Source organism: Denticeps clupeoides, chromosome 20 (genome assembly GCF_900700375.1).
Source record: "Denticeps clupeoides chromosome 20, fDenClu1.1, whole genome shotgun sequence".
In the NCBI taxonomy this organism is placed as follows: Eukaryota; Metazoa; Chordata; class Actinopteri; order Clupeiformes; family Denticipitidae; genus Denticeps; species Denticeps clupeoides.
The window spans coordinates 7,633,104-7,660,483 of NC_041726.1; the positions used below are offsets into that span (position 1 = coordinate 7,633,104).

The window sequence follows — 27,380 nt, forward strand, 5'->3', positions numbered from 1 at the left end:
TAACCATCTTTATAAAAGGGATTTATATATATATATATATATATATATTTTTTTTTTATATCCCTATCAACAGAACACTGTTGCCAGGTAAGACAAGTCTTTCTAATTCCTCTAATTGGCATGTTTATAGTCAAGGACGTGCTGGTAGATAACAGAACATCTGTCGTGCGCGGTGCCACATAACCACGCAAATTATTCATTCTTGGTAGAGGCCGGCGGCGCGCCCGCTACCTGGAAGAGTTAATAGTGATAAGAAGAGGCTGAGCGGCCGTAGAGTGCAGGGGGGCAAAAACGGCTCCGATCCATCATTTAACCATCAGAGGAAAGCAATCACAAGCAATTAGTCTATTAACCAATTCATTAACTAATTGCAGTTATTGGACCAGGACCCATCAAAGCAGACGGCAGATGTTTTAATGTCAAACTTAATGGGATTCCATATTTTAAATGATTTCTAAGGCTTTAAAAAAAAAAAGAATGTGCAATGAGTTGTTTTGCATTTAACAAGATGGCACGTGTGATTGACATTTGTGCCTTTTTTGCGCGCCTGAGACCTTGCCAGTCTGTAAAATCCGGTAAGCCTCACCTAGAGATTAGTCGTGCGTGAGGACATCACCTCATAGAAAAGTTAAACTGGTATCAGGTCTGTGGTTTGGAGCAGATTTGCCTCAGAAGTCCTTGCTATTAGCAGCTGTTGGGCGCTGATCGCGTTACCGTCTTAACTGTGACCGTCTGAACATTTGGTTTCATCTTAGGCCCGGGGAAAAAAAAAAAAAAAAATTCTGGTTGTGTTTGGTGACCCATTTAGGTAATTAAAGTTTAATCGGAACGTGTACAATACAAAGCACGCAAACTTGGCTGTTTATTCTTTTCAGTATTTCGGTATTAGAATTTGGTATCACGCACACGAAACTTTTGCCTCGGCGTTCGTTCTCATTTTGACTTCAGCACTGCTCACGTCGATATCAAACATTTACCCTACATGTGGCTCCTTCAACACCTTTAAGGCGCCGGCAAATGTATGTGTAGGCGGACATATGCTGCCGCTTGTCGAGGAGAACCTGGCGCCTCACAACGGCCAGTCTTCGACCTTCAGGATTATCCGGCAAAAAAACAATCAATATAGCTGCCTGAAGCTTAACATCGCGTGAGGTTACAGGACGACTCCTATTGGAAATCAATATGGCACTCCGCGGCCCCGGTTCTGTGAAGTTCCAAGCAGATTTGGGGGATTGGCGAAGTATGGGCTGTCATCGCAGCGCAAAGTTGGCCGGGTGTCCAGAATGGTGCATCCCCACGCGTCCACTTCCTGTGTTCTTTGTATCGTTTTAACTGTTCGCCGAAATGGCGTGGCACCAAATCACAGGGCACCCTTCCAGTCCCGGCGCTATAAACGAACTCTGGCGTCTGCGGGTGTTTGGTGGGGAACATCACACTTAATCTGAGACCTTGGTGCCTCAGTCTGCTGCACCGCCAGGATTTTCAGCGTCAGATTAGAACCCCACATCGTCATAAATCTCCCTTCTGATTCGGCGGGGACGTGGCAGCGGGGCGGGAGGGAGCGATGGCCTGACCTCGCCATATAAAAGGCCCATCCTGACATGCACTGTGTCATCACTCTATGCACTTGATATTTTTTTTAGTTTTTTTTTGGTTCTGTATTTAAATCGATTGATTTATACACCGATAAGATCTTAACTGTCTCCATAGGTGCTGAGCCTGATATTTGAGCATATTTCAGTCGTTTCTTTTTTTTTTTTGTGCCTTTTTTGTGTGTGTGTGTGTGTACATGATGAACTACTGCATGCCTGATATGTACGAAATGCCCCACGGTCCCACCGGGGGCTTTTCGGTCCAGGGCGGGGGAGAGTACTGCATGTATGGCGGCGAGGGCCCCAGTTTCGGACGCTGCGAGCCCCAGCCCCTGCACCACCCGCCTTGCATGGAGCAGCCCTGGCCGTCGGGCCAGGCCTTTGCGTGCGCCTACCCTGGCGGCGGCGGCGCCATGTTCAAGAGCGAGTACTGCGGCATGGAGATCCCGCTCAGCCACTACCACCAGCCTGACTACTTCTCAGAGGGCCGCCCCGATCTCTCGCAGCTGCAGTGGATGCAGGGGCCGCAGAAGAAAGGTACCCGCCCGTGGAACCCGGGCACCTACGAATGCTGCCGTTAATGCTAGTATGGCTTTTTGGTTCGTGTCACTTGGCATTCGCGGTGGTAAATCGGTTTGTATAGAGGAAGGTCATGTGGGATATTTCTTGCTGTTTTGGTTGAGTGTTTGCATGGATGCTGATAAAAGTCGAATGTTGGGTTAGTGAGGGAGTGTTTCGGGCGCCGTTTCTGGTGTGTGCGACGTATTGATTTGTTTAGGTCGCGAAGCCGCCACAGACGTGGGGACAGAAGGCTTGTATGTGCTGGTGAGCGCTCCTCGGCTCCTGTTGATCATTTATTGATCTCTTCCTCTGCGTCCACTTCGACCCTTTTCCTCAGCTTTTTATTAGCTTCAATAGGACACCTGTGGCACGGTCCCGTACCTTTATCTTGTTATTACGGGAAATCTCAGTTTCCTCAGTTTTTTTGCCGGCGCTGAATATGATTTTCCTGACTGGGCATGGATGTGTGTGTGTGTGTTGTGATCTTCTAGGGTACATACCAAGTTACCTGGACAAGGACGAGTTGTGCGTAGTGTGTGGTGACAAAGCTACGGGCTATCACTATCGCTGTATTACCTGCGAAGGCTGCAAGGTAAAATTGGCTGCGCCACACCGAGCACCCGTTTCAATTGTTCTATAAATATAAATGGACAAAATCCACAATTGGACTGTGTTCTGTGCACGTTTGTGTCCAAAGGGCTTCTTCAGGCGAACGATCCAGAAGAACCTGAATCCGACCTACGCATGTAAGTACGAGGGGAAATGCATCATCGACAAAGTGACCAGGAATCAGTGCCAGGAATGCCGCTTCAAGAAGTGCATTGCCGTTGGCATGGCAACAGACTGTGAGTACCCTCGCTTATAGGCCTCATGACGTAGATGCTCGGGTCCTGGGGTTTAGGAGTGTGCTGTAGAGTCTCGAACGGCATCAATGTTTAGCGTCTACGTAATTGATTCAGCGTTGGTCGTCAGCAGCTACTTTTTAACCAGTTTTAACAATTGTTTGTTGATGGAATGTTTACTGCCGTTTTAAACTGTTTGTTATCTTTATTGATTTGCCAATTTGCGGAACATTTCTCGTTTGGATGCCTGGTTCCTTCTCCATCCCATGCTGTTATTCCCCTTCTGTTCTCGCTCTCTTCCTTCCCTCCTCCATCCACACTGTAGTGGTCCTGGATGACAGCAAGCGTCTGGCCAAGCGGAAGCTTATCGAGGATAACCGGGAGCGGCGGCGGCGGGAGGAGCTGCATAAAACCGCGTGGGACCGGCCGGAGCCGTCGCAGGAGGAGTGGGAGCTGATCCGCGTGGTCACCGAGGCGCACATGGCAACCAACGCTCAGGGCAACCACTGGAAACAAAAACGCAAATTCCTGGTGAGACGCCCCTCCCCCCCCCCCCCTCCCCTTCCCTCCCCCTGCAGTGACCGCAGCGCCGACCAGTTCGCTATCCGGTTGTTGTAGTCCCCACCTCACCCCACCCACCAACCCACCCGAAAGAAAGAAAATGTAAAATTCCGACACCCACAACTGTACCACCCAGCCTACCCTGTCCGCTGTTTTCCCTGATGTTAATATGTCCATGTTTTTTATCTCCTTGTAGAGTGTGGAGAGTTAGCTGGACGATGGAGCCTGTGTGTACCACAAGGCAGCAGCACTAACATAGATCGGGACCCCCCTCCGTTATTCCATTGTTCTCGTTCTCCTTTCTCTTCAGCAAAACTGTCCTCCACTAACAGCACTAAAAATGTTACCTGCGTGTTTCTGTTTTTCCGTTCCTTCCTGTCTGACGTTTTTTTTTTCTTTTTCTTCCTCTTCCTCTTCCTTGTCTTCCACCCCTTATTTTCAAATCTCTTAACGGAATGTCGTTTTTAATTTCTTTTGTTTTTATCTCTTGTGAAGTTTAATTGGCTTTTGGATTTTTGAAGTCTGTGTCTGGTGTCTTTTTTTTGTTAATGTGGGTTTCCATGCAGCTTTTGCAAAAAAAACAAAAAAAACACTCAGGAAGTCCTCTATTTAGCATCACACGGTAGCCTGTTCTTCATGACAGAAATAACAAGCGCAAAGCAATATGCAGCCATTCCACATTCGCAGGACCCTGAGCCTGAAGCTCCATGGAAACGCCACTCACATTTATGTTTCTCACCTGTTTCTCTCTCTTTTTCTCTGCACTCCTCTCATCTGTTCTTAGATTTAAACTTGTTTTTTTTTAGTTCGCTTGACTCGGGTTCTTCATTGAAACTTCACGATCCCTGTTGATTGCCCAACAGGTCGAGGAAGCAATGCTACTTAATGAAATAACTTGTAATTTATTCTATACTTCTGACCAGAGTGCAGTGGGGGTGAAGGAAGCTAAGGTAAGAACCAGCAGACCAAACCATGCCAAATACTGAGTTTTACCAAACGCTCTCTCAAAATCTCAGCTGCTGCCTTTGTTTTTGTTCTCGTTTATTTATTTATTTCCCTTTATTTGGTTCATTATGTGTCATTTGGACAGTAATATGGTGGCTGCTTTCAGCATTGTCATTGTGTACAACGTAGCTTTGTGCTAGGTGTTGCAGTCTGGGTTCACACGCTACTGTAATCTAGCTTGCAGTCATTTTTCTACCAGGCTGGGAGCAATAGTCCAGAATTCGTTTCCATCCAAAATTCATTTGAAGCATAATAAGAGTGGCCTTTAGAATATATATATAAACACACACACACACACACACACACACACACACACACACACACAGTACAGGCCAAATGTTTGGACACACCTTCTCATTCAATGTGTTTTCTTTATTTTCATGACCATTTACGTTGGTAGATTCTCACTGAAGGCATCAAAACTATGAATGAACACATGTGGAGTTACGTACTTAACAAAAAGTGGAGACCTGACCTCCACAGTCACCGGACCTGAACCCAATCAAGATGGTTTGGGGTGAGCTGGACAACAAGTGCTAAACACCTCTGGGAACTCCTTCAAGACTGTTGGAAAAACATTTCAGGTGACGACCTCTTGAAGCTCATCGAGAGAATGCCAAGAGTGTGCAAAGCAGTAATCAGAGCAAAGAAACTAGAATATAAAACATGTTTTCAGTTATTTCACCTTTTTTTGTTAAGTACGTAACTCCACATGTGTTCATTCATAGTGAGAATCTACCAATGTAAATGGTCATGAAAATTAAGAAATCACGTTGAATGAGGTGTTTCCAAACTTTTGGCCTGTACTGTATGTATATAATTTTTTGGTTCTTAGAATTCATCGTTATAAAGATTCCCTGCGATTCTTTCAACTTATCACACAAACAAAACCAGTATCTTGTGATGAAATGAAAAACAACACACTGGAAAATAACACCCACACCGAGGCATTGCAAAGAAAAAAGAACAGTAAATGAACAAAAAAGCCACAAAGCCACACCCCCCCCATAACACCAGGCCTCCGTATTTCTGCAAATCTGAGCTTTCCTTTCGCTCTGCCTCCCTCTTTCAACTCATAACTGGTCAGAAGGGGATTTTTTTTCTTTAATTTCAACAATTATAAATAGAATAAAGGGAAGAATACAAATTAAAATGAAAAAAATGGAAACCATTGCAGTATCAGTGAAAAACCCTAGTCAAATACAAAGGCGACCCGCAGACGGACACGGCTCACATGCTGTCCTGTCATCTCCTTCATTTTCTTTTACAGCTTTTTTTCCAATCTTGATTAACAGTGGAACCTCTCCACTTTTTATTCATTTATTATTATTTTTATTTTATTTTTTTTTTTTTATCTTTCCGAACACATCTTGCTCTTACTCTGCGGCCTGTCTCGTGCTTTAGAGGAGAAAGAGGATTCGTTGTTTTACACCATCTTGGTATCTGTCCATGTTTTCCCCTGAGGCTTCCCGGCCCAAAATTCTGAGCGCCTCCCTCCACTGTCGTTGCAGCCTGAAGACATTGGTCAAGCGCCGATTGTCAATGCGCCCGACGGAAGCAAAGTGGACATAGAAGCCTTCAGTCAGTTTACAAAAATTATCACCCCCGCTATTACCCGAGTGGTGGACTTTGCCAAAAAGCTGCCTATGTTCTGTGAGGTAAGATGGGCAAATTTTTTTTTTTTTTTTTTTTTGTGCATTGACATTTCACAACAATGTAAAATATTCACCTCTTAACACAACAAACAAGGAGCATTACTATAGAAATATCACGCAGCGGAGGCCCTCATATTTCACGCATCGATAGGGTTGCTACTTCTCTGTAAGGCCGGTACTGACCATTTCGGGGATAAACTAATTTTCTTGAGCCTGACGCACCGCAGGATTTCCAGAACAGTGAACATCCTACCAAGCAAGTGCAAGAAAATAGAATGGACAAAAAATCACTGCGGTCGCCGATCTGATTGGGTGACCGTTTCAGTTATATGGGGCATCTTGGCCTCCGTTAGGTGGACCCTGTGTAGGATCTTGGCCTAGTGGGTGACACACTCGCCTGTGAACCAGAAGCCCCAGGTTCAAACCCCACTCACTGCCATTGTGTCCCTGAGAAAGACACTTAACCCTGAGTGTCTCCGGGGGGGGACTGTCCCTGTAACTACTGATTGTTAGTCGCTCTGGATAAGGGCGTCTGGTAAATGTCGGAAAAATCTTACACTTTAGCACATGTAGAGGAGGTGTGTAGATGAGCATAAGACCATTTTTTTCCCGAAATTGTGGTTCCCCAGAATGTTCTTAAGGAGACCAGGGAAGTAGAGTGTAACTCAAAAATGCAGCATGTATACAATTGACATAAGTGTTCTTAATTGTACTCAATTGTACTTAATTGTATTTTTTTACTAATAAATAACTGAAGCATAGTGACACGGATTACATGCAATACATGCAACCATCGTAATTCTCCTCAGATTGCTTCAATTTAACTAGATGTCCCATTACAATATGAAGAACAGGTTCTATCTATACATTTATGAGAGAATTTGTTGTGCCAGATGCTAAATACAGGTCAGCCTCAAAGCAAAACCAAGCAAACACGACCGATAGCGTATGAAGCTCAGCAGCTTTCGTAACCCACCTCCCCCATCTCCCCAGCTGCCTTGTGAAGATCAGATCATTCTGCTAAAGGGCTGCTGCATGGAGATCATGTCCCTGCGGGCAGCCGTGCGCTACGACCCCGAAAGCGAGACGCTGACGCTCAACGGCGAGATGGCGGTGACGCGAGGGCAGCTGAAGAACGGCGGCCTGGGCGTGGTCTCGGACGCCATCTTCGACCTCGGAGTTTCACTGTCCTCCTTCAACCTGGACGACTCAGAGGTGGCGCTGCTGCAAGCCGTCATCCTCCTGTCCTCAGGTACTTTTTTTTTTTTTTTCCATTTTTTGCATGCAGTTTCGATGAAAGTGAACTTTACACTGTTTAGATAATTAAAGTAACTTTTTCTTATGATCTATTAAAAAAGATCAGAAGAAAACTGTACAGTGAACTTTACAATTGTGAACCGTTTTGAATTGAACGATAAATTCCACTATTTTAGCAGCATGTTGTCCCACCTACAGTACGCTGTATTGCTCTGTGAAGGATTTTTCAAGATTTTAATTTACTACTTGGTAATAATGGTTGCCCCAGCAGCCATCACCGTCCATGAGCGATTAGTGCCCACCGGTAATAAGGCCAATTACCTCTGCTAGGAGTCACTTTAAAAGCCATCAGTCCAGCTGCTGCGGGTCTTTTCTATTCAGCGATTACCCGAGGATTACTGAGCCGGCCGTAGGCACAGTCATCTAATGACGTAATTATGGTGGGATTACGCGCCGCCTGTGATAATCACAATCAATAGTTAACGACTATCTCTCCTCAAGTCCAACCTCCATTGATTCCCACCCATATGTGTAAGACCCTCTGGTTGGACAGCAAGTGCTGTGGGGAATTAAAGCGATTTTCAGTTTATATGTTAATCGCTGGCAGAGAAGAAATTACAAAGCAGATGTTCAGTGTGTCTGCATATTATTGATTTGTTGTGTCACATTCAAAGATTTCATGCAATGGTAAGAAAAGCGAATGAAAAAAATTTGTATGTAATAAAAAGTTTATGAAACTTTTATGCTTTTATGCTATTAAAATGTGACCCGCACTAGTAAATACCCACTATATTTTACAATTTCTCTTTCTTTCAGACCGACCAGGCCTAACGAGTGTAGATCGTATTGAACGCTGCCAGGAGGAGTTCCTCCTGGCCTTCGAGCATTACATCAACTACCGCAAACACAAGGTGGCGCACTTCTGGCCCAAGCTGCTGATGAAAGTGACGGACCTGCGCATGATCGGCGCCTGCCACGCCAGCCGCTTCCTGCACATGAAGGTGGAGTGTCCCAACGAGCTGTTCCCACCACTCTTCCTGGAGGTGTTCGAGGACTGAACGCGGGTCCTGGACTGGCCGTTCGGGCCGTGCAGGGCAGGACCGGGGTGGGGAGGGGCGTCTGGACACAATGAACTATATTAGCACTACTGAGAGTCACATCATTCCATAGTTATAGCAGTATAGCTTTGGCGTAGTTCTGGATGGAACCATTCCTTACGATGCGGGTACATGTGAATAGCGTTTCTTTTTTTTTTTTTTTTCCTTTTGCTTCTCAGATACTATAGAAAAATTTATTTTTCATTGTACAGATGTCTCCTCAGTGATTTATATCCAGTCGTTGTCGGCAGTGCTTCACGCAGTCGCAACGTCACAACACGATATTGCAGCGGCGCGTCAGGCGTAGACCTCAGTACGGAAGCTGCACGGCGGCCGCCCACCCATCTCCCCCCTTCCCATCGCCCACCCGCTATCACTGCACAGCCCCTGACCGGTGTTCGTTCTTCCATCGGGGCATTGTTCTGTCAAAGACATTTAGTGATTGGCGGCAAGACACTACACACACACACACACAGGCATCCCTGCACACATTATTTATATGCTCATGAACACGGAAGGCGCGGTCCCCTTGTGTTACAGAAGACGGACAAGGCATCCGGAGTCACCCTGCAGCCGCCGCCGTTTGCTTGCCATAGTTCAGGTGCCAAAAGTGACACGTCGATCGATGCACGCTCACCGGGCCCTACGTGTCCCAAACCAGCCCCATGCCTGCGCCCGCCACACCTCGTACGTGTTGATTTTTTATTTTTTTTTTCCCCCGCTGACATCGTTCTGTACGTTTCTCCCTGTGCTCCACGCAGACAGACCCACAGATCACCGGGGGCTCGCCGGGTGGTTTCCTCATGGCCACGCCGCCCGACGGGATCCCCAATAGGAACTCTTTCAATTCCATGTGTCAAAAAAAATGCTGTTGTGAGTGAGACCAAGGAAAGAAAAGAAAAACTTTTGCTTGGACTTTGTTGGTGCTATGAGTTTGTCTTTTTTTTTTTTTTCTTTCGTTCGTTTCATACCTCTGCCTGAGAACCTCGGAATATATTACTGCTCCCTACCTCGGGATACTGGCGACCAAGACACGTGGAGCGAGGCCATCGGAAGTGCAAGGTGGAAAAGGAAATCGTAGAAAGCAAAACAAAATAAAAAAAATATGAACAGTGGCGTGCAAAAGTGTGTGCGCTCTTGTTTCAAATGACTGTGCTCAGTGAGCAGAAAACCACCAAAAGGCGTTTCTTGAACATTTCATGAAAATTTAATTTCCATAATTTACAAGTATAAAATATATATTCTTAAAAGTGCCAGTTCTTACTTGGGACATTTTTCACTGCTCTGTTGAGATAGAAAGATCCACAGATTTTCAATGATTTCTAGGCAAGGGGGACTACCAGAGCCATCTCGAAACCTTCAGCTTGCATATTTTGAGGTATTCCACAATAGATGCATTTTCTTTTCACCTTCACCTATTTTCCCAGGTTGTATTCGTTCATAGAGTAGTCCATGGTCTTCCAGACCTCAGCGTGACCTCCACCATTCCTGTTTCTTAATAACGTTACGAACGAGCCATAGCTTACATTTACATTTACAGCATTTATCAGACGCCCTTATCCAGAGTGACTTACAATCAGTATTTACAGGGACAGGCCCCCCCAGGGACACAATGGTAGTAAGCAGGATTTGAACCTGGGTCTTCTGGTTTATAGGCGAGTGTGTTACCCACTAGGCTACTACCACCCTCCGTAATAGCTCCGTAAGCTAATAAAACTCATGGTAGGCATGGGATGGGGTTTCTTTTTTTTTCACTCTGCAATTATACAATAAACAAAAATACAGAATTCGTGCACAGAATGATTAAGAAACAAACGCAGCCACCTTATGCTCACTTTTCACAGCAATTGATTTGTTATTTCTAAGCAAGGGCGTCCAAACTTTTGCATGGCCACTATAAACCGCTCTAGTAGCATCACAACGCAATGGGGTACAGTTCATAAGCTCAAGAGATTGTTTAACAGGTGTGTATGTTTTCATTCATCGTTCTTCAAATATTTTGATTGTATTTTTTTAAAGATTCTTACAGAATCCATAATTTGTGCTGCAGATGATGAGTTGTAGAAGGTCAAACTTAATTCTTGTTCTTCATCCGTAAAGAAAGGCAACAAGGTTTTTTTTTTTCAAGTCCGACACTACTCCTCATAAAGCGGCTTGTGTTTTATTATTTTTCCTTCTGTAATGTGATGCCTTTCGTAAGCAATAGACTTGTTCCGGTGTTTGACGTAAATAGGACTTCACTCACACACACACACACACACACACACACACCACACAGACTTGTTGTTAATGCACAAGACAATCAAACGGAGTGACGGCGGAGTGTAGCCAGCAAACGCTCGGTCTTTGGAAGCAACTTAGAACTTAACGTGAAAAGAAATGAAACAGACGAATAAGTAAAAAAAAGAAAGAAAAGATAAAATTTAAGAAATGATATTTTACAGTATAGACAAACAAAAAAGGTTGTATATTTTCAGACTGCAGATATTTTTTACTGATATTATATGCATATTATGGACATTTTACTGTTTTGCTTACATAACTTTTCTCAAAATTTATACAGAGACGGCATACTGTTGAGACTCTCTCTCCTGGTCAAACGAGTACCACATCACAAGCAGATCCAGCATCATTCCGAAAAATGTTATGTTCAGGCAAATGATTATGAATTTCAGAAAATATGGATCTGATCAGGAACCAGAACTGCTACTGAAAAAAAATCGCATAGTACCATAGTAAACATTTGAAACAGGGCAAATCTTCTAAGTGCTGATTGGTTTTTGCATTTTACATGGGAATATACACATTTCCATAGGGGTAGACGTGGGTTGTGTTCCACAATTGAAAAATTGAGTGTGTGACTCTGTACTTTTTTTTTTTTTTTAAACTTGATTTTCTTTTTTACTAAATTTAACGTGTTGCACAAGGCCCTTGTTTGACAGGACAGCCAGGGGTAAATAAATCGTCACATGGGTCTGGACAGCCCTGAGTGACCTGGGTTCCCTGGAAGTAAGAAGACGTTGCACTAAAGGAGATTGTTGTTGGTTTTGGTGTGGACAGTGCGTATTGTGATGTTTGCACTTAATGTGACCAGGTTCTGAGAATAAACATGGAAATCCCTCAAATGCCCAGCAATCCCAGCTATGTGTGTGTGTCTGTGTGTGTGTGTTTATGTGTTTGTCAAATCTGCATATTTTTGCTGTGCCAAGTGGTCCAATGGCATTTTATCTTTACATATAGCGATCTTTTTAAGAAAAGTGTTTAGTGTTGCCCACCCAAACACACACACACCTAAAATACAAAAGCATGTGAAATATTGTTAAATTGGCTTATATGTTGTTTTTACCACTTTTTATCTCCACTCCCCCCACTCCTTTTTACAGTACAGCATCGCCATCTGCTGGTCAAACTTTGACCAAGTCTTGAGGAGTACTCCTTTATGAAAGTTGAAAACCTTCATGCTGGATGCATAAACTGTTAAAAATTGTTTTAATGGATGTGGGAAAATGCACCGCATTGGCTTTTAAAGCAGGTATTAGAAATAAACCCACAAGCCGTGATTGGTCCCCTGGGTCCGGTTCATCTTGTCATCCCCTTAGGTTAGTCTTAAAGTTGACCTTAAAAAGAGAAGCGATTTATGATAAGTTGCGACAACAACAGAACTCTGTCCAAATTCAGAGATGAAGTGAACGGTGCGTTGAAACAACTAAATATTTTAGAGGTTGAACCAATTAATCTATTAAATGTGACTATGACTATGTGGCCGTGCACAATTTGCCACACTGTTGACTTTATTTTTTCTGTCTGTCACTAGCATTTGATTATTGTGCTTTTAGTAATCATATCAGCTCCAGATATATCACCTGAAACTCTAGCTCATGTCCCTCTCTCTGGGTCTGGATGCACATGAGTCCGCAATGCCCCTTTCTGACAGCAGGTGTGCTGTGTCCCACTGCAGAGCTCATGCAGTGTGTGTGTGTGTGTGTGTGTGTGTGTTTAAGTGTGTCAGCTGGCCAGACAGGAAATACTGTCGCAGCCTCCGCTGCTGCTGCCACTCTCCAGTGCGAGGGAGAGGAGGGGGAAGGAGAGAGAGACGAGGGAAGGAGAGGGGACTGGAGAATACAGGCCTCACCAAATAAAGCCATGGGGGCCTGTGGCTGGACGGCCCCCCTCACGCTATAAATACGCTGTGCGTCAGGAGGTTCAGGTTTGGTGGCCGGGGTCTTGCTGCATCGACTACACCGGCCCGGACTGGAATCGTCTCCTTGGCCCTCCATCGCTTGACCATGCCCCGAGTGGACGCCGACCTTAAGCTGGACTTTAAAGATGTCCTGTTTCGACCAAAGAGGAGCAGCCTGAAGAGCAGGTCAGAGGTGGGTCAGGATTCTTTGTCCTCACCGGGTGTCACGGCAAGGACGGGGCTTAATCATTTATTAAAAAAGCAAAAATGAACCTGAAACCATTTAGCCCTGGAGCAGATGTTCCTGCTACACATCACAGAGCTGCATTTTAATAGGAGGGAGGGGCAAAATGCTGCAGTGCAAACTGTATTGATTTTCTGTGTGTGTGTACAGTAACAAGAAAGATGTGTCCTTGTCAGAGGTCATGTTAAAATATATATAACCTCAGAACCAGCGTTTGCATCTGTCCCTTAAGCAGGTTGGCGCGCCTGATCTTTGTGGGATGCTGTCCAGTGTCCCCCACGAATGGAGGGGTCGGGGTTTGTTTTGGGGTCTCATGCGTGTGGCAGGGCAACATGAGTGCAGACAGTTCTCCGAAACCGTCTTTAAAAATAGCCCATCACAGCACTCTTAAATTAGCATTGGTCACCAACCTCTAAATCAGAGATTCTAATATATTATTATGTCCTGTATGCCATGTCAATAAATATTCTACATTTTCAATTTCACCTATCCAAAAAAGTGACGACTGTTCATACTGTGTTGAGGGACATGTTGTCACCGTCATGTGACCTCACGTGGTGCCATCAGTGCTGCTGTCATTGCCAATGGAGGCAAACAAGCTACCCAGTTCAGACAATTGATAAAAATGAATAATGAATAAATCAAATGATTGGTTCGATACCCCACAGCCCTTCGGATGAGGAATGTCTTTTTTTAAAGCACACTTTACCCGATGCATTAGCTCATGTGGCTAACAGGGTAGCTTGGTGGTGGAACCAGACAGGGAACCTCCTCTGCCTGCATTGCGCTACAGGGTGACATCACATCGATGCCCAGGTGTTGCCACGGCCACAGGGGGCGGGGCGTAGAAGGGGGACCACTTCCTTGAGGGCAACGAGGGATGAAACCTGAAGGCCCACCTCAGCTGGCTAACCTCAGGTCTCACCATGGGGACAGGTGCCAGACTGCATATCGTCACCTTCCCCTCGCCCAGTGAAGGCACTCTGGCATTCCTGTCCCAGCAGCTGTAGGGTGGAATGTTCCAGTTCTGCATTACCTCTGCAATATTGAGGACAGTGGCCAAGGGCAATGCAAACCCTATTTAATGCATTAACACATGTGCCTGCAGAAGAAGGTTAAAAACTTTATACTTTTCAAACGCAGAGCAAGGGCAAAGCCAGACTATCTACCTAAAGCTATCCATTTATGAAAGTTGGTTTTATCTTTTGCAAGTTGTCGTGATGCTCACCCTGATCCATCAACGATGTTAACGATGTAAATTTTTTATATTACTATAAATATTTCAAACGAATCACAGCAATTAACACACTTTATCTCTGACAGCCCCAGGTTACTGATGTGTTTTGATACTGACTCAGGTCAGACGTGACACACAATCTCTCACTATCGCCCCTTGAGGTGCATACCGGAATTACAGCCGCTTGCTAGTTAGCAAGCTATCTTCAGTAGATGACAATATAGATTAATATGAGTATTTTATTGCATTGTTAGCTGAGCAAAAGAAACCAAATACTGAGAAATTCTAAGAGTAATATATAATAATAATAATCAGAAGAATAATAATGAAAATATTCATATTTTGAATAGAACTTGCCCAGTCCATAACAGAGCAGTATTTCAGCATTCTGTAAAGTACCAAATAGAATTGATACATGCCATTACCAGCAGCACTGCACCCAGGAGCCACGCTGAGGTTTCCCTTTTTCTGGTGTAAATGATTTAGCATTCGGCCTCCTTTAATCTCCCTGCTTCTCTCTCAGCCTCACAAGCCGCATGCGGGCGCCACCATCGCTGTGATAAAAGTTTCATGACCGGGTTCTGGTTTCAAAGAACCACCAGGTGTTCATGAATTGGACAAAAAGGCTTGTGAACGGCGCCTTTTCTCTTCCTAACTCGTTGCAACACCAGTGAATTAAGAATTACAGTGCAGATTACACACGTTCATGCACAGGTTACACTTTCAACGTTCAAGGTGAAGGTTAAGATCGTATCTGCATTCATGGAAGTAACTAATGAGAGGGACGGCAGATATGAAGGGAGTCCTGTCTAAAATTACACTTCTCACTGCTCCCTCAGTGACAGAAGAATATGAGTTTGGCACCTGAATGGGCCTGTGTGTGTGTGATGGTCTGGATATAAATTTTAATCTCAATTGACACTCTAAGGAAATATGTGCCATGTTGCCAAGTTTGCTTAGTCTAACAAATTTTTGGGGGGTTAATGAATAAATAGTTGTGTTGTGTACTTTGACTGAGATCTCTATTGCCATCTACTGCCATCCCATTATCTGGCATCCTATTATATACAGAAAATAATACATTGATAAGATCTGGCATCTCTTTCATTTGCATTTCTAGCATTTAGAAAGACATGCAGAGGGACTTATAATCGGTACTTCAGGGACAGTCACCCTGGAGTCTTGCTCAGGGACATAATGGTAGTAAGTGGCATTTGAACCTGTGACTTTGTGGCCTTCTGGTTCGTAGGCGAGTGCCATACCCACTAGGCTACTACCACCGTTTCTTTGTAAGGATTGTACATCTCAAACATTGCTAACGCCACACTGCTTTTGCTCCACAGGTGGACCTTAAGAGGACCTTCACATTCCGCAACTCCAAACAGACCTACAATGGCATCCCAATCATCGCAGCCAACATGGACACAACGGGAACCTTTGAGATGGCAAAGGTCCTCAGCAAAGTGAGTTTCCTCTTTATGAACTTCTATATTGATTTTTGTCTGAGGTCAGGTAAAGTATATACTGAACGTTAAACTGTTTTATCCAAGCCACTTTAATTAAATTGATTTTATCATATTTTGGAGCATGATAAAGTTCATAATGTTCCCTGGTCTTGATGAAACCTTTCGGCCTCCTGTGGCTTTTTGTCTTAAAAACCGTCACCTGTGCGAGTGAAGGTTCAGCGCCTTCCACATGTGCCTTTTCCTCTCTTGCAGCACACAGTCTTCACCGCCATTCAGAAACACTATTCCTTGGATGAGTGGAAGACGTTTGCTGCCAGTAATCCAGAATGCTTAGAGGTGAAATGACAGTGACTGGATGGCAGATTGATCAAGCTTCTGTCTTGTTGGCTATTCTGCAGAATAGCCAAACACAGTGACATGTGCGCCTGTAATGAACGGTTCCCAGCATGCATTTCTTGGCTCTTCATCTCCCCTACAGCATGTGGCCGCCTGCTCAGGGAGTGCGAAGGCCGATTTGGAGCGACTCAGCAACATCCTGGAGGCCATTCCACAGATTAAGTACATCTGCCTGGATGTGGCGAATGGCTACTCGGAGCACTTTGTGGAGTTTGTCAAGACCGTCAGAGACAAATACCCCAATCACACCATCATGGTGAGAGGCATGTTCTTCACTCGGCTGGGGGGATTTTACACTGTTTATGGGGACCCAGGCCATCTGTAATTAGCCTTTTCTTCTCAAAAATCCCATAATGCCTCTGTCCCCCTGATGGGCTGAAACAGGCCGGTAACGTGGTGACAGGGGAGATGGTGGAGGAGCTCATCCTGTCTGGTGCTGACATCATCAAAGTGGGCATTGGGCCAGGTGAGAGTGCCAACATCTGTTCCGTCTCACGATGCCCTGTCACTACTGATTGTAAGTCGCTCTGGATAAGGGCGTCTGATAAATGCTGTAAAAGTAAAATGTAAATGTAAATCTGATATCCGCAGGCTCTGTGTGCACCACCCGAATCAAGACCGGAGTCGGGTACCCGCAGCTGAGTGCCGTTATCGAGTGTGCAGACTCCGCGCACGGCCTGAAAGGACACATCATCTCTGTGAGACTCGTCATCTCTCTTTTACACCGAAATCCACCACACACTGATTCATTAAATGCATGAAAAGTAGGTGGATTTGGGAGTAATCAGTATTACTGCTTGCTGCCTGAAGGGGGCAGCATTTGACACATCTTGACCCTGAGTCTCCTCCACTCTGTCCCCCAACAGGACGGAGGCTGCAGCTGCCCGGGCGATGTGGCCAAAGCCTTTGGTAAAATTTTTGGGCCCTGTTTTTTTTTTTTTTTTCCACTCGAACGATGCAAAATGACAGTAAACATTTGAGTGGTTTTCCTAAAGATACGAAGAGAGCTTTTAATGCTTTTGATAGGAAAGGCATTATATTTAAAGACTGAATTTCATACTGTGGTTATTGACTGTATATACTTTTATTTGTGTTGTTTTAATAAAATATGTAAGTTAAAATGACTCCAAATGAACCAAAAAGTGAAAGCATGGTGACACATACAACGAAATGTGTAATTGCATTTAACTATCACCCTTGGTGAGCAGTGGTCAGCCATGAAAGGTGCCCGGGGAGCAATGTGTGGGGACAGTGCTTAGCTCAAGGGGACCTGAGTGGCACCTTGGCGGTTTGGAATTTGAACCCACAATGAGTCAGTTTCCTCAACGGCTCGGCCACCACTGTTGTAGATGCTGTGGATGGCATTAAGTTTGTTGACTGCCTATGTGTGTGTGTGTGTGTGTGTGTGTGTGTGCAGGGGCGGGCGCGGATTTCGTCATGCTCGGGGGAATGCTAGCAGGCCATGACCAGTGCGCGGGCGACGTCATCGAGAAGGACGGCAAGAAGTTCAAGCTGTTCTACGGCATGAGCTCAGACACGGCCATGAAGAAGTACGTGGGAGGAGTGGCCGAGTACAGGTGAGCGCCGCCGGCCCCGCCCCTATCCACAGCTCAGTTATTGAATATATGTCCTCTAATAAAACTTTAGGCCATGCTCAGGGACAACTTGCCACTTTTCCCAGCGGACTGTGGGTGGGCTGCGAAGGCTTGCTTCAAGCATTGCAAAATGCAAATTCTATTAATTAGCATCTTATTTTCATTTTAGTTCAAGGATGCAGGGGTGCTGGGTTGAATTGAGAAGAGAGAAATAAAGTTTCTGCGCCTTCCGTCCCAACCAGAGCTTCAGAGGGCCGGACGGTGCAGGTGCCATATAAGGGCGACGTGGAGGACACCATCCGGGACATCCTGGGCGGCCTGCGTTCCACCTGCACCTACGTGGGAGCGGCCAAGCTGAAGGAGCTGAGCCGGAGGACCACCTTCATCAGGGTCACCCAGCAGTCCAGCCACATGTTCACCTAGCCTCAGGGAACCCCAGCGGTCTGGAACCCCCCCCCTCATCTCTCCATGTCTCCACGGGGGGGGGTCGGGGCAGCGGCCCGCTAACAAAGTTTACACAGGACATTCGCCTCCGCTCATCACACAGCATCTCCCTTCCGAGTGAAGAACCTCTCAGGACATTCGCGCTGCAGAACCGATGAGAATTCTGTTGTCCTTTTTAAAATACTATGCAACCGCGAGTCCAGGCCGACTGCATGCATGGCAGGTGTTTCGGGGTGGAAGGGGCGGGGTGGCGACGCCCGGTAAACCTGTGCCTACTGTACTCTTCTGCACCTTCTGTTGTCCTCTGCATGTCCACGGATGAGGATTTTTTAAATGTACACCACCATGCAACACGGAGGAATAAAAAAGAAAAAAAACAAAAAAAGCACTACGCTGCTCCCTGTGTGCTTCTCGCTCGCTCCGACAGACAGAAGCTGAGAGGGCGGAAGAGGGCCGCCGAGGGCTCTAGCGCAGTCGTCAGTGCGGCTCCTGATTAGCGCCGATTACGTGACACTGATTCGAACAAATGAGCCGGCAACCAATACATAATGGTCCTCGAGCCTGGCAGCTCTGCAGACACCCACACCCCGGCTAATGAGCATATCTGTCGAATGTTGAGCATTAATGTGTGTGTGTGTGTGTGTGTGTGTATAATCAAGGCGACTATGATTTAGAAAAAATATAATTTCTTTTGTTATGTTTACCCACATGCAAACACTGATTAAAAACTACAATCACAAGCCCGTGTCTTGCAATTGGCACTGTAATTTTATTAGTATGTGTATACTGAAACAATAAACTTGTACTGGTATACAGACAATTTATTATTATTTTTCCTTTTTTTTAAACAATCAATCAAATATTGTTTTTTTCGTTATTCATAATAATGAAATAAATTCTAACTAGAAAAAACCGGCAAGCACCATCAAAGAAAGGGACCATAAAATCCAAGAAAAAACGACATGGGGTGTATCCTACAAATAGACACACCACAATTAGAAAATAGAATTTCAATTCTTCCGTTTTTTTTTTTTTTTTATATTAGTTTTCTTTTTTAGAAAAAAAGCTAGTGCAAGTACAATATTTTACAGAAATTAATTACAGAGTATGCACGCATATGGAAACAAAAGATAAAAAAAAAAATGTTTATCTTTCCACAATATAAGTCCCTACCTAAGCCATATGCATTCTATAGGGTTTCTTCTTACTAAGTAAGGTGCAAAACTGAATTTCCTCTCGCTTCACTACTTCTTGCTACTGGCCAGAGACCTCTGTCTTTACCATGAATATAGAACATCTGCACAGGGATAAATTTGTATTTTTCTGATGGATTAAACCACTTGGGATGTCGAATCAAACATAGTCACCAATTAACAAGCATTTCATTATGCAGCACCCAGAGCTAGTGTCTAGTCTAGGGCGTCTATGTTCATGGCCACGTCTGCACAATGGCAAGAGAAACTTGATCTCATTTCGCCTTCCAACGGAAGACTTAATCTCATTACGACAAACACCTCTGGACCTGCGCTCATTGCATTCAACCCTGCTGCAGTTTTAGACCATGGCTTCATGTGTCATACAGATACAATCTCTTATTTCATCGTCTGCAACGCCATATGAAAAAAAAGGGGGGGAAGAAAACAACAGAACCTAAATCATCAGGTCCGACCCCACAGATGAAAGTTGTCATCTGCAAAGCGGTACCTGCTGCCGTTTCACTGGATATTCACAAGGGGGCGCTCCAGCGTGGATCTTAGCACTTGGCTGTGCAACTGCTGGCAATGGCCTGTCTGAGCCACCCACAAAAATTTCAATAAATATAAAAATATTCATAATAACGTTACGTGGAAAATATACACTCTCTGGTTGGCCGGCACCCTCTTCCGTCGCCACGCGAGACATTCAACATTAATCTCTTTTCCTCTTCTTGAGCCTTGACTTTGGGAGGTGGAGAGGTGGCTTTCCATGACGCATGACAAAGATGTCTTGTTAAGCATTCGTTGGAAACATACGTAAAGTTACAGGTTGCGTTAAATTTTAAAGATATGTCAAGATATAGTTTTGTTTTCTTTTTTTTCCTCAAAAAGTGTAGCCGTACAAATTTGAAAGACTGATGAATGAATACATACACTGACTGAGGAGAAACCCCCCCAACAACGTTTTCTTTTTGATTGCTATATACGAGGGTGACATCAGGTTTGTGAGAACAGCATCTATACACGAGTTGCTTCGGATTGACGTGTCCCTGTTGACCAGCTCTTGCTTTTGAGTGTAGAGGGCTGGACATCTGGACAAATCCACATCGACCAGCAGGAAAAAAAAAAAAAAAGTCCTTCTTTAACCCCCTCTTCCAAGTCCTTTAAAGTCTTTCTGTGGACAGGTTTTAGCACAGTTCAGCCACTAGGGTGCAGTAGAGAGTTGGAACCGGCCCCTAGCTGCCAGCGAACTTCCTTCGGTTTAACAGGCCACCATTACTGAACATGTCACTCAAACATGACACCTACAGCCCTGACAAAGCATACATGGCATATAATCTCCAGCATAGATACAGCCTATTTAATAATAATTGTCATATTAACATATAATAATAATAATAATAATACCCATTTTAAAACAGCCCAGCAACACGAGTCAAATAAAACCATTGCACGGGCTGCTGAATTATTCACTGCCTGAGGTTAAGATCCAGCGGTTTGGACATTGACAAGACGTCAAACAGTCAAGCTGAACAAAAGGAGTCCTGATTCATTTAAACAAATTTCACTTGAACAGCAACAAAAAAATAAACAACAGGGAGCAAAAAAAAACCTGACATGATTGTAATTAAAAACTGAAATAAGTAATATTGAAGTTTGCAACCACATTCGTTTTTGTGCAGGAGCCTACACCAGATGCCAGCTGATTCGGGTTTTCATGTCCCCCGGACCAGTACACACTGCTACTAATAAAAACAAAAAAATCAAATAGAAAGGTCCAAACACATGCACTTTCCTCTCCCTCCATCGCTCTGCTTTTCTTTATTAACTCCCACATGCACACACACAGACACACACGCTTCTCCACTCGCCGGACCAAAGAACAAGTGGAGCTTCAGACACCCGAAAAATTGCACACAAGGACAGAGGAAAAACGACTGCATTTCCATTTCTTTCTCCGCACCTCTCCATCCATCTACATCTGCTGTATGCGTGATTTGCCTCAAAAGGACTTGGCCTGTAGAGAAGCTCCAGCCGAGCCCTCCTCGGGTTAGAAAGTGCTGAAACAGTATCGTCAAGTCTATTCTAGAAATGACTAGCATGTGCATTTTGTAGTCTATTTGCGTATTTATTGTTACAAAAGTGGTCCCCACTTGATGAGGTTACGTCTCCTTTACCAGACTTTCTCAGTATCGCTTGAAGTGTGAGGATCAGGGCCATAGCGAGGTCAGAGGTGAAGGAAGGGAACATCAACACAGACAGACAGACATATGGACAGATGGAGTGGGAAGGCCTCACTAAGTGTCAAGTCGGTAGGGACCAGGGCTGATGAAAACATGAATTCATAATATATACACACGTTTAAATACACAATCATTTTGCTGACAGCCTTACACACACACACACACACACACACACACACACACACTCAGACCCTCCTGCATTAATTACTGACAACACACATACAGACACCTCATCCCTGAGAAAGCCTTAGGAAAGATTTTTGTTTTACCTTAAACTGAATGAGCAAAGGATGGAGATCATGTGTTTCTCTCACTACAGAACATCGGCCTACGAAAACGATGACACGTTCACAGGAGGGATATGGGGGGAACAAATGTTCAGTGAGTCAGGAGAAGAAACTCCTAAAAAAGAAAATGGAATCCCTGCTGGAACAGGGCCATTGGTGAGAAACCAAACGGCACTATCGAATCAGACAGGAAACTCCCCAAGCTACTCCACGTACTGCTGACGGGCCGCCACTGCAAAGAAAACTACCTAATTAGCCACCTTCCTCTACCTAGCCTCGGAAAAACGCAAAGAATGGCAATTCTGCCTTTTATCCGGCAGTCTGGCATGCTCTGCCGGTACAGACATTCCTCCAGCCTTCTCGACTTGAAAAGGTCGGATCTACGTGGCGGACCACCCAGTATGGGACTTTTCTTCATTGTTAACATGGTGGAGCACACATTACATATAGGACAAAAAAGAACAGCAGTAACAGACACAGACAATGTTTGTCCTCATTACAAGTGTACGTGACAAGGTTTGGACCAGACTGGCCAAGTTGATGTCCTGGAGGTCCAGGCCTTTTCCTAAACCACGTCCCATTTTCAGAAATGGTACACCTCGTGGCAGGTAGAACCTCCAGGACCATGGTTTGGACAGTGCTACATACAATTGGCACAATGATGACAGAAGAGGTCAGAAACATGAAGGTATTGCAGAGACGATGAAATGAAATTCAGAAAGGGGAACCACTGCCTTTAGAAAACGGTTACCTGGGGATTGCAGGCGTTATTACTAGAGATAATTTTAGCCTCCTCACACGCAGGCTAATTTTCCTGTTGATAACGTCTCGACTTGCTTTTTGTCTGCGGAGGAAAGCGAGGAATAGAGATTGTCTTGCAGTCAGGAAACTTGTTGGATTTTACAATACGAGGATGTGGTAAATGCAAGCTCTGGTTAGCGTGTTAGCGATCACGCTAACCCACCGTGGCCTTGCAGAGGAGCCTTTTGCATATTATGCTTCAGAGAATTCACTTCAGCTGTTCTGCAGATCTGGCGAAACAGTACAATCACGCTGTCTCAAAAAAAAATAATAAAAAAGCAAATGTCTCCACAGCGTTTTCGTGGCGGAAGCTAGCCGATAGCTAAGCACGTCCCTAGTGCAAGATGTCTTGCCCGCCCTCATACTGAAATACTGTTACAACTTTTTGTCGGACCAGAAAGGGAGAGGCTAGAAAGTGAGACAGAAGAGGCGAGAGGTAGGGCTGAGCGGAGCGAAAAATGTGCAGTTGCGCTTACAGGCCGAGCTATAGAAGGTAGCTAGCGGTTGCAGAGGGTAAACAGAATGCTGGGCCGAACGGCCGTGAGAGGCGTACTGGTTATCCTAGGGTACCTGAACAGAGGTCGCGAGGTCATTAGTGGAGGGTGTGGCGGGGGGATCAGCGATGAAGCAGGGTCTATGACACACACGCACACACACACGGTCACTGCATATATGTTCAACATCTCCCTGAAGTCACTACGAGCCGGCTGTGCAACTGCAAACGGAAACTAGAGGAAACTGGACTCTAATAAAGGGGCCTGGGGTTTAGGTCTGGACAAAGTTGGAAAAAGCAGGAAAAGCTGACAGGAAAGCTTTTTTTTTGTTTTTGGTTTAATCTTTAGTTGATGTTATTGCTCTGAACACCTATTCGGAATGCTCATGTGTACCTGTATTGTAGGCGAGGTAGACTGTGAGAGCTCGCCTTTACCGAAAATGGAGTGACATAGGTTCCCCCCAATCACATGATGCCAATGAATGAGAGATTCATATGTACAGAAAGTACAAAAACATGATGGGATCATTCTGACACGTATGTATTCAGTCATTTTCTTTTTTTTTTTTTTTTTTTCCCATTGGGTGAGCCCACATTTCAGTTATGAAACATACATTGACATGTAGGGAGATGCACATACATGCACGCAGACCCACACACTTCAAGATGGACAAAGCGATGCAATGTAAAAAAAAACAAATTAAAGGAAAAGGAAAAAAAATGCACAGCAGTGGTTTTGATCTGAGAAACCCTGTTTTTATTATAAAAAATAAAGCATTTTCAAATTGTATTCAGGGTGCACACACTCACCCACCACCACCATTACCCATCCATGCTATATCCATCCATCCGTACATACACCCATACATCCATTTAAATCTTCACCATGACTACCATCTGTACCCGCCCTCCCACCATGGCATCAACCAGCCAGACTAGAATCCCACTTGAACCACGCGGCCAATCAGAGGAGCTTAACAATGTGCCGGCTACGGGCCTTTACTCTGGCCCCGCCCGCCCCCCTGCTACACCTCTTCTTGTCCCTGACCTTAGGGGAGGAGCACTGGGGCCGGGGTTTTTGGGACCAGGAGCCAGGCAGACTTGTTAAGTAACTGCTACACTTCAGGAAAAAAAGGGTTTTCAGCACACCGTGTGCATTCGGGCTGAAAACAAACAAACCAAAAAGAACAAAAAAAAAAAAAAAAAACAACTAAACAAAAACTTATGTTACTAACTCTCCGGATGTGCAAATTGCAAGATTTTCTTAAGAAGAAGTTTTAAACAGAAACACTGGACATATAACTATAGCTATAACACACTCTCTCTCTCGCTCTGATATTATGCACACTTACATACACTAACATACATACAGCTCACCCATAGACATACACACGTGCACACACCGCAGAGCACTGAAATCAACACGTCCGTTTCTCACGTACTTTGCACCTACAGTGAAAATCTGGTCAAAAAACTTGAGTGTGTTGCACACAGACAGGCTACAGACTGTCCGCTGAGTATACAAACATATAAAATACATTAAAGCACATATTGAATGTACTGTATGTGAGTATGTATGTGTGTTTGCGTGTGTACGTGTGTTCATACATACACGCACACTTCACAAATGTGTGTACGACACCACTGAAACAACCTTGGAAAAAAAACAAAGCATCTCTATTGCCATGGTTTCTGCAATTCTCTTGTCTTTCCTCTAACCCCTACTCTGCTACGCCACTCACACTTTCCTAATGTTTATCACTTATTTGAAAATAAAAATGGCAGTTGTGTCAGTGCCTCAAACACACACCAGACTCCAGCTCAAGGCCAAAAGTAAAAAGCTCTTCCTCAAAGACGGTCCTCCAGTGGAATAATTTCGCCGCTCACTCTCGTTCCCTCTGCCCTTCGTCCAGTGGTACCCTCTCTTCATTTTCACATTCCATCCACGCCTGTCACACTCTGGTCTTTAACAGAACGGCCACATGGCATGCCTGAAAACCCTGCCCCACTGTACAGTACTGCATTGATGCTGAGAGGTCAGCCAGTGAATCATAACAATAATAATGATCATAATCCTTATTTTCATTGACTGTTATCTGATGTCAGGTGTGACAGGTATGTTAAGTGCTCCACGATGACCACCTGCCCTGACGCCCTCACAACTCTCATTAAAAGAAATAAAAACTAAAATAGGAAAAAAGGTTGCACCAAATAACGATGATTGCATGTAATCATCCCCGTCTCCTATTACCGAACTCACACCCAACTTGGTTTTATGCAAATTTCAGGTACACATACATACATTACCCATCAAAAATGTATATGAGGTGACCCCTGACGGTTTTACACATACATCACAAAAAAAAAATCTAGCCATCATATAAGACATAAAGACTCAAAGGTGAGAGGGAGAAGTCAAAACTATGAAACAAAACTACAAACGGAAAAAAAAATGTTTGAGAACTGAATATATAATGCAGAATCCATTATTATTATTATGATTTCCCTCTTTCCTAATGAACACCCATCACTGCTTGATGACATCATTGACAAAGTTGTCATTATGAGAAGTCAAATAAACTTTGGGTCAAATTGCGGGATTAATGTGATGACATAAAAATGTCTTAAGAGAGACAGTATGTAGGATTTTTCCTTTTAATTCCCACAAATTACATATACAATTGGAATTCTACATGTAATTTTCCCATTGGTTAATGCAGTTTGTGTCACAGCATCTAGACATTCCTACATATTGCACCTTTTTTAACAAATATTGAAAAATTACTCCAGGATGGCTGACATCATCTCAACCCCTCCACCAGTGGAGGAGTGCTTCCGCCTTGCCATCTGCAGCTCTGCAAGGCTCCGCCTACTTTGCAGAGACAGGAGACCTTACGAAACAACCTAACAACAACACATTTTCCGCAGCCAATGAGAAATCAAGCAGTGTTGAGGCGTCCTTCACACATTTTCAGAACATAGCTTTACCAACATTTATGGAACCTTCCAGAAAATTGGACCAATTGCAATATTGTATGCAAGTACAACAATGTTATTACTACACTGACTTAAAGTAATATGATAACATGTAAATACTGGGTAAATTTGTTTTTTCTACAGTACAGTAATCCGGATAGAAAAAAAAGAAAGAATAAGAAAGAAAAAAAAAGGGCAAATTTTTTTGAGGGCAGATTTTTAAGATTTCATAACCATTTAAACTGTCCTATGGCCTCATTACTTGCCAATATTTGACCTGCCTTCGATGCTAATCTTAACCTCCTGAGGGATGAATGAAGGTTTGGGCAGGGTCAATGGTGGCTCCTCATCTGCTTTCTCCACCTTGCGGCCCTCAGGTGCAGACCATCTCCTCTTGCGGCCACCTGAGGGGCGGCTACAGCTGGACTCAGAGTCGGTTGGTGGTTGGGCCTTGAAAGGTTCCCTCTCCTCAAGCTTCAGTTCTCCATTCTCAGGGTTGGCCTGGCCACCTTTAGGCCCTTGCTGACCCAGTCCATTCTCCGTGCCCACGTTCCGTCCTCCACGAGTCCCAGCAGATGTCACCTTGGGTGGCTTGAGCGGTAGAACTGGAGCAGTGGGACTCTGACTTTCCTGGGCCTGACCCTGGCTCTTTTTCAGGGAACCATTCTTCAGGTTCTTAAGGGTAAGGGAGATGCAGACATCACCCACAGACAGTTTGGTGCAGGGCAACTCCAGCAGCTGGGTGGTCCGATCTGGACAGCAAGATGACCAGCCCTGGCCAAACACAAAGAAGGGATACTCCACCAACACCTCCACACTGACCTAAGGGAAGGAGTAAAAGTAGAGGTGGAAAACATGAGAATGCAGGCCAGACTTTATTGGAAAACTACTCCGGATCATGTATTGATGTTTCATCTCCACTGCAAAGGAACACAGACTCAAGCCTGAGCTGCACAATGATTTGCGTAGGTGGACAAATGAAGTCAGTTTTCACCCAACCTCTTTTTTTTTAAAGAGACAAATCAAGGGATGACTCAGCTCTGCCTGTGTAACCCACACAAACTGCCATGGATACCATCACTCAGTGACCAGGGCTGAGTGGGTGGCAAGAAGCTAATATGACCATTGGCCGAAGATGTGGTTCTATTCCACAACTTGTTTTTGGGCAGAACCAAACACTGTGTTCTCCAGCTGAGATTTCCTGCTTTAGCACAGCACAGGTTGGACTGAGAAATTCTTCACACCTCCAACG

The 27,380-nt window shown here is 44.6% G+C and overlaps 3 protein-coding genes across 7 annotated transcripts in view; 2 read left to right on the forward strand and 1 right to left on the reverse strand.

Annotated features, from left to right (window-relative positions):
* Window positions 1–11,710, forward strand: part of thrb (thyroid hormone receptor beta) — a 59,112-nt gene extending 47,402 nt beyond the window's left edge. Inside the window, exons 1-8 of one of the 2 annotated variants that reach the window (XM_028963557.1) lie at window positions 1,656–2,129; window positions 2,645–2,745; window positions 2,851–2,998; window positions 3,321–3,526; window positions 4,420–4,506; window positions 6,073–6,219; window positions 7,210–7,468; window positions 8,290–11,710. In XM_028963557.1, the coding sequence (XP_028819390.1) occupies window positions 1,790–2,129; window positions 2,645–2,745; window positions 2,851–2,998; window positions 3,321–3,526; window positions 4,420–4,506; window positions 6,073–6,219; window positions 7,210–7,468; window positions 8,290–8,531 (1,530 nt within the window). In that variant the 5' untranslated portion in view covers window positions 1,656–1,789 and the 3' untranslated portion in view covers window positions 8,532–11,710. Of the gene's footprint in view, window positions 1–1,655; window positions 2,130–2,644; window positions 2,746–2,850; window positions 2,999–3,320; window positions 3,527–4,419; window positions 4,507–6,072; window positions 6,220–7,209; window positions 7,469–8,289 lie in introns of those variants that run through there. The other variant, XM_028963558.1, reaches the window with a different exon arrangement.
* A 912-nt stretch (window positions 11,711–12,622) lies between these two features.
* On the forward strand, window positions 12,623–18,952 carry gmpr (guanosine monophosphate reductase). Its single transcript, XM_028963559.1, has 9 exons — window positions 12,623–12,943; window positions 15,575–15,694; window positions 15,950–16,033; window positions 16,176–16,349; window positions 16,478–16,559; window positions 16,685–16,791; window positions 16,960–17,002; window positions 17,511–17,670; window positions 17,931–18,952. Exons 1-9 carry the CDS (start codon window positions 12,857–12,859, stop codon window positions 18,109–18,111), a joined length of 1,038 nt encoding a protein of 345 aa, XP_028819392.1. The 5' UTR covers window positions 12,623–12,856; the 3' UTR covers window positions 18,112–18,952.
* Window positions 18,878–27,380, reverse strand: part of atxn1a (ataxin 1a) — a 68,566-nt gene continuing 60,063 nt past the window's right edge. For all 4 annotated transcript variants that reach the window (XM_028963553.1, XM_028963555.1, XM_028963554.1 and 1 more), the window contains one exon: window positions 18,878–26,950. In XM_028963553.1, the coding sequence (XP_028819386.1) occupies window positions 26,387–26,950 (564 nt within the window). In that variant the 3' untranslated portion in view covers window positions 18,878–26,386. The remainder of the gene's footprint in view (window positions 26,951–27,380) is intronic.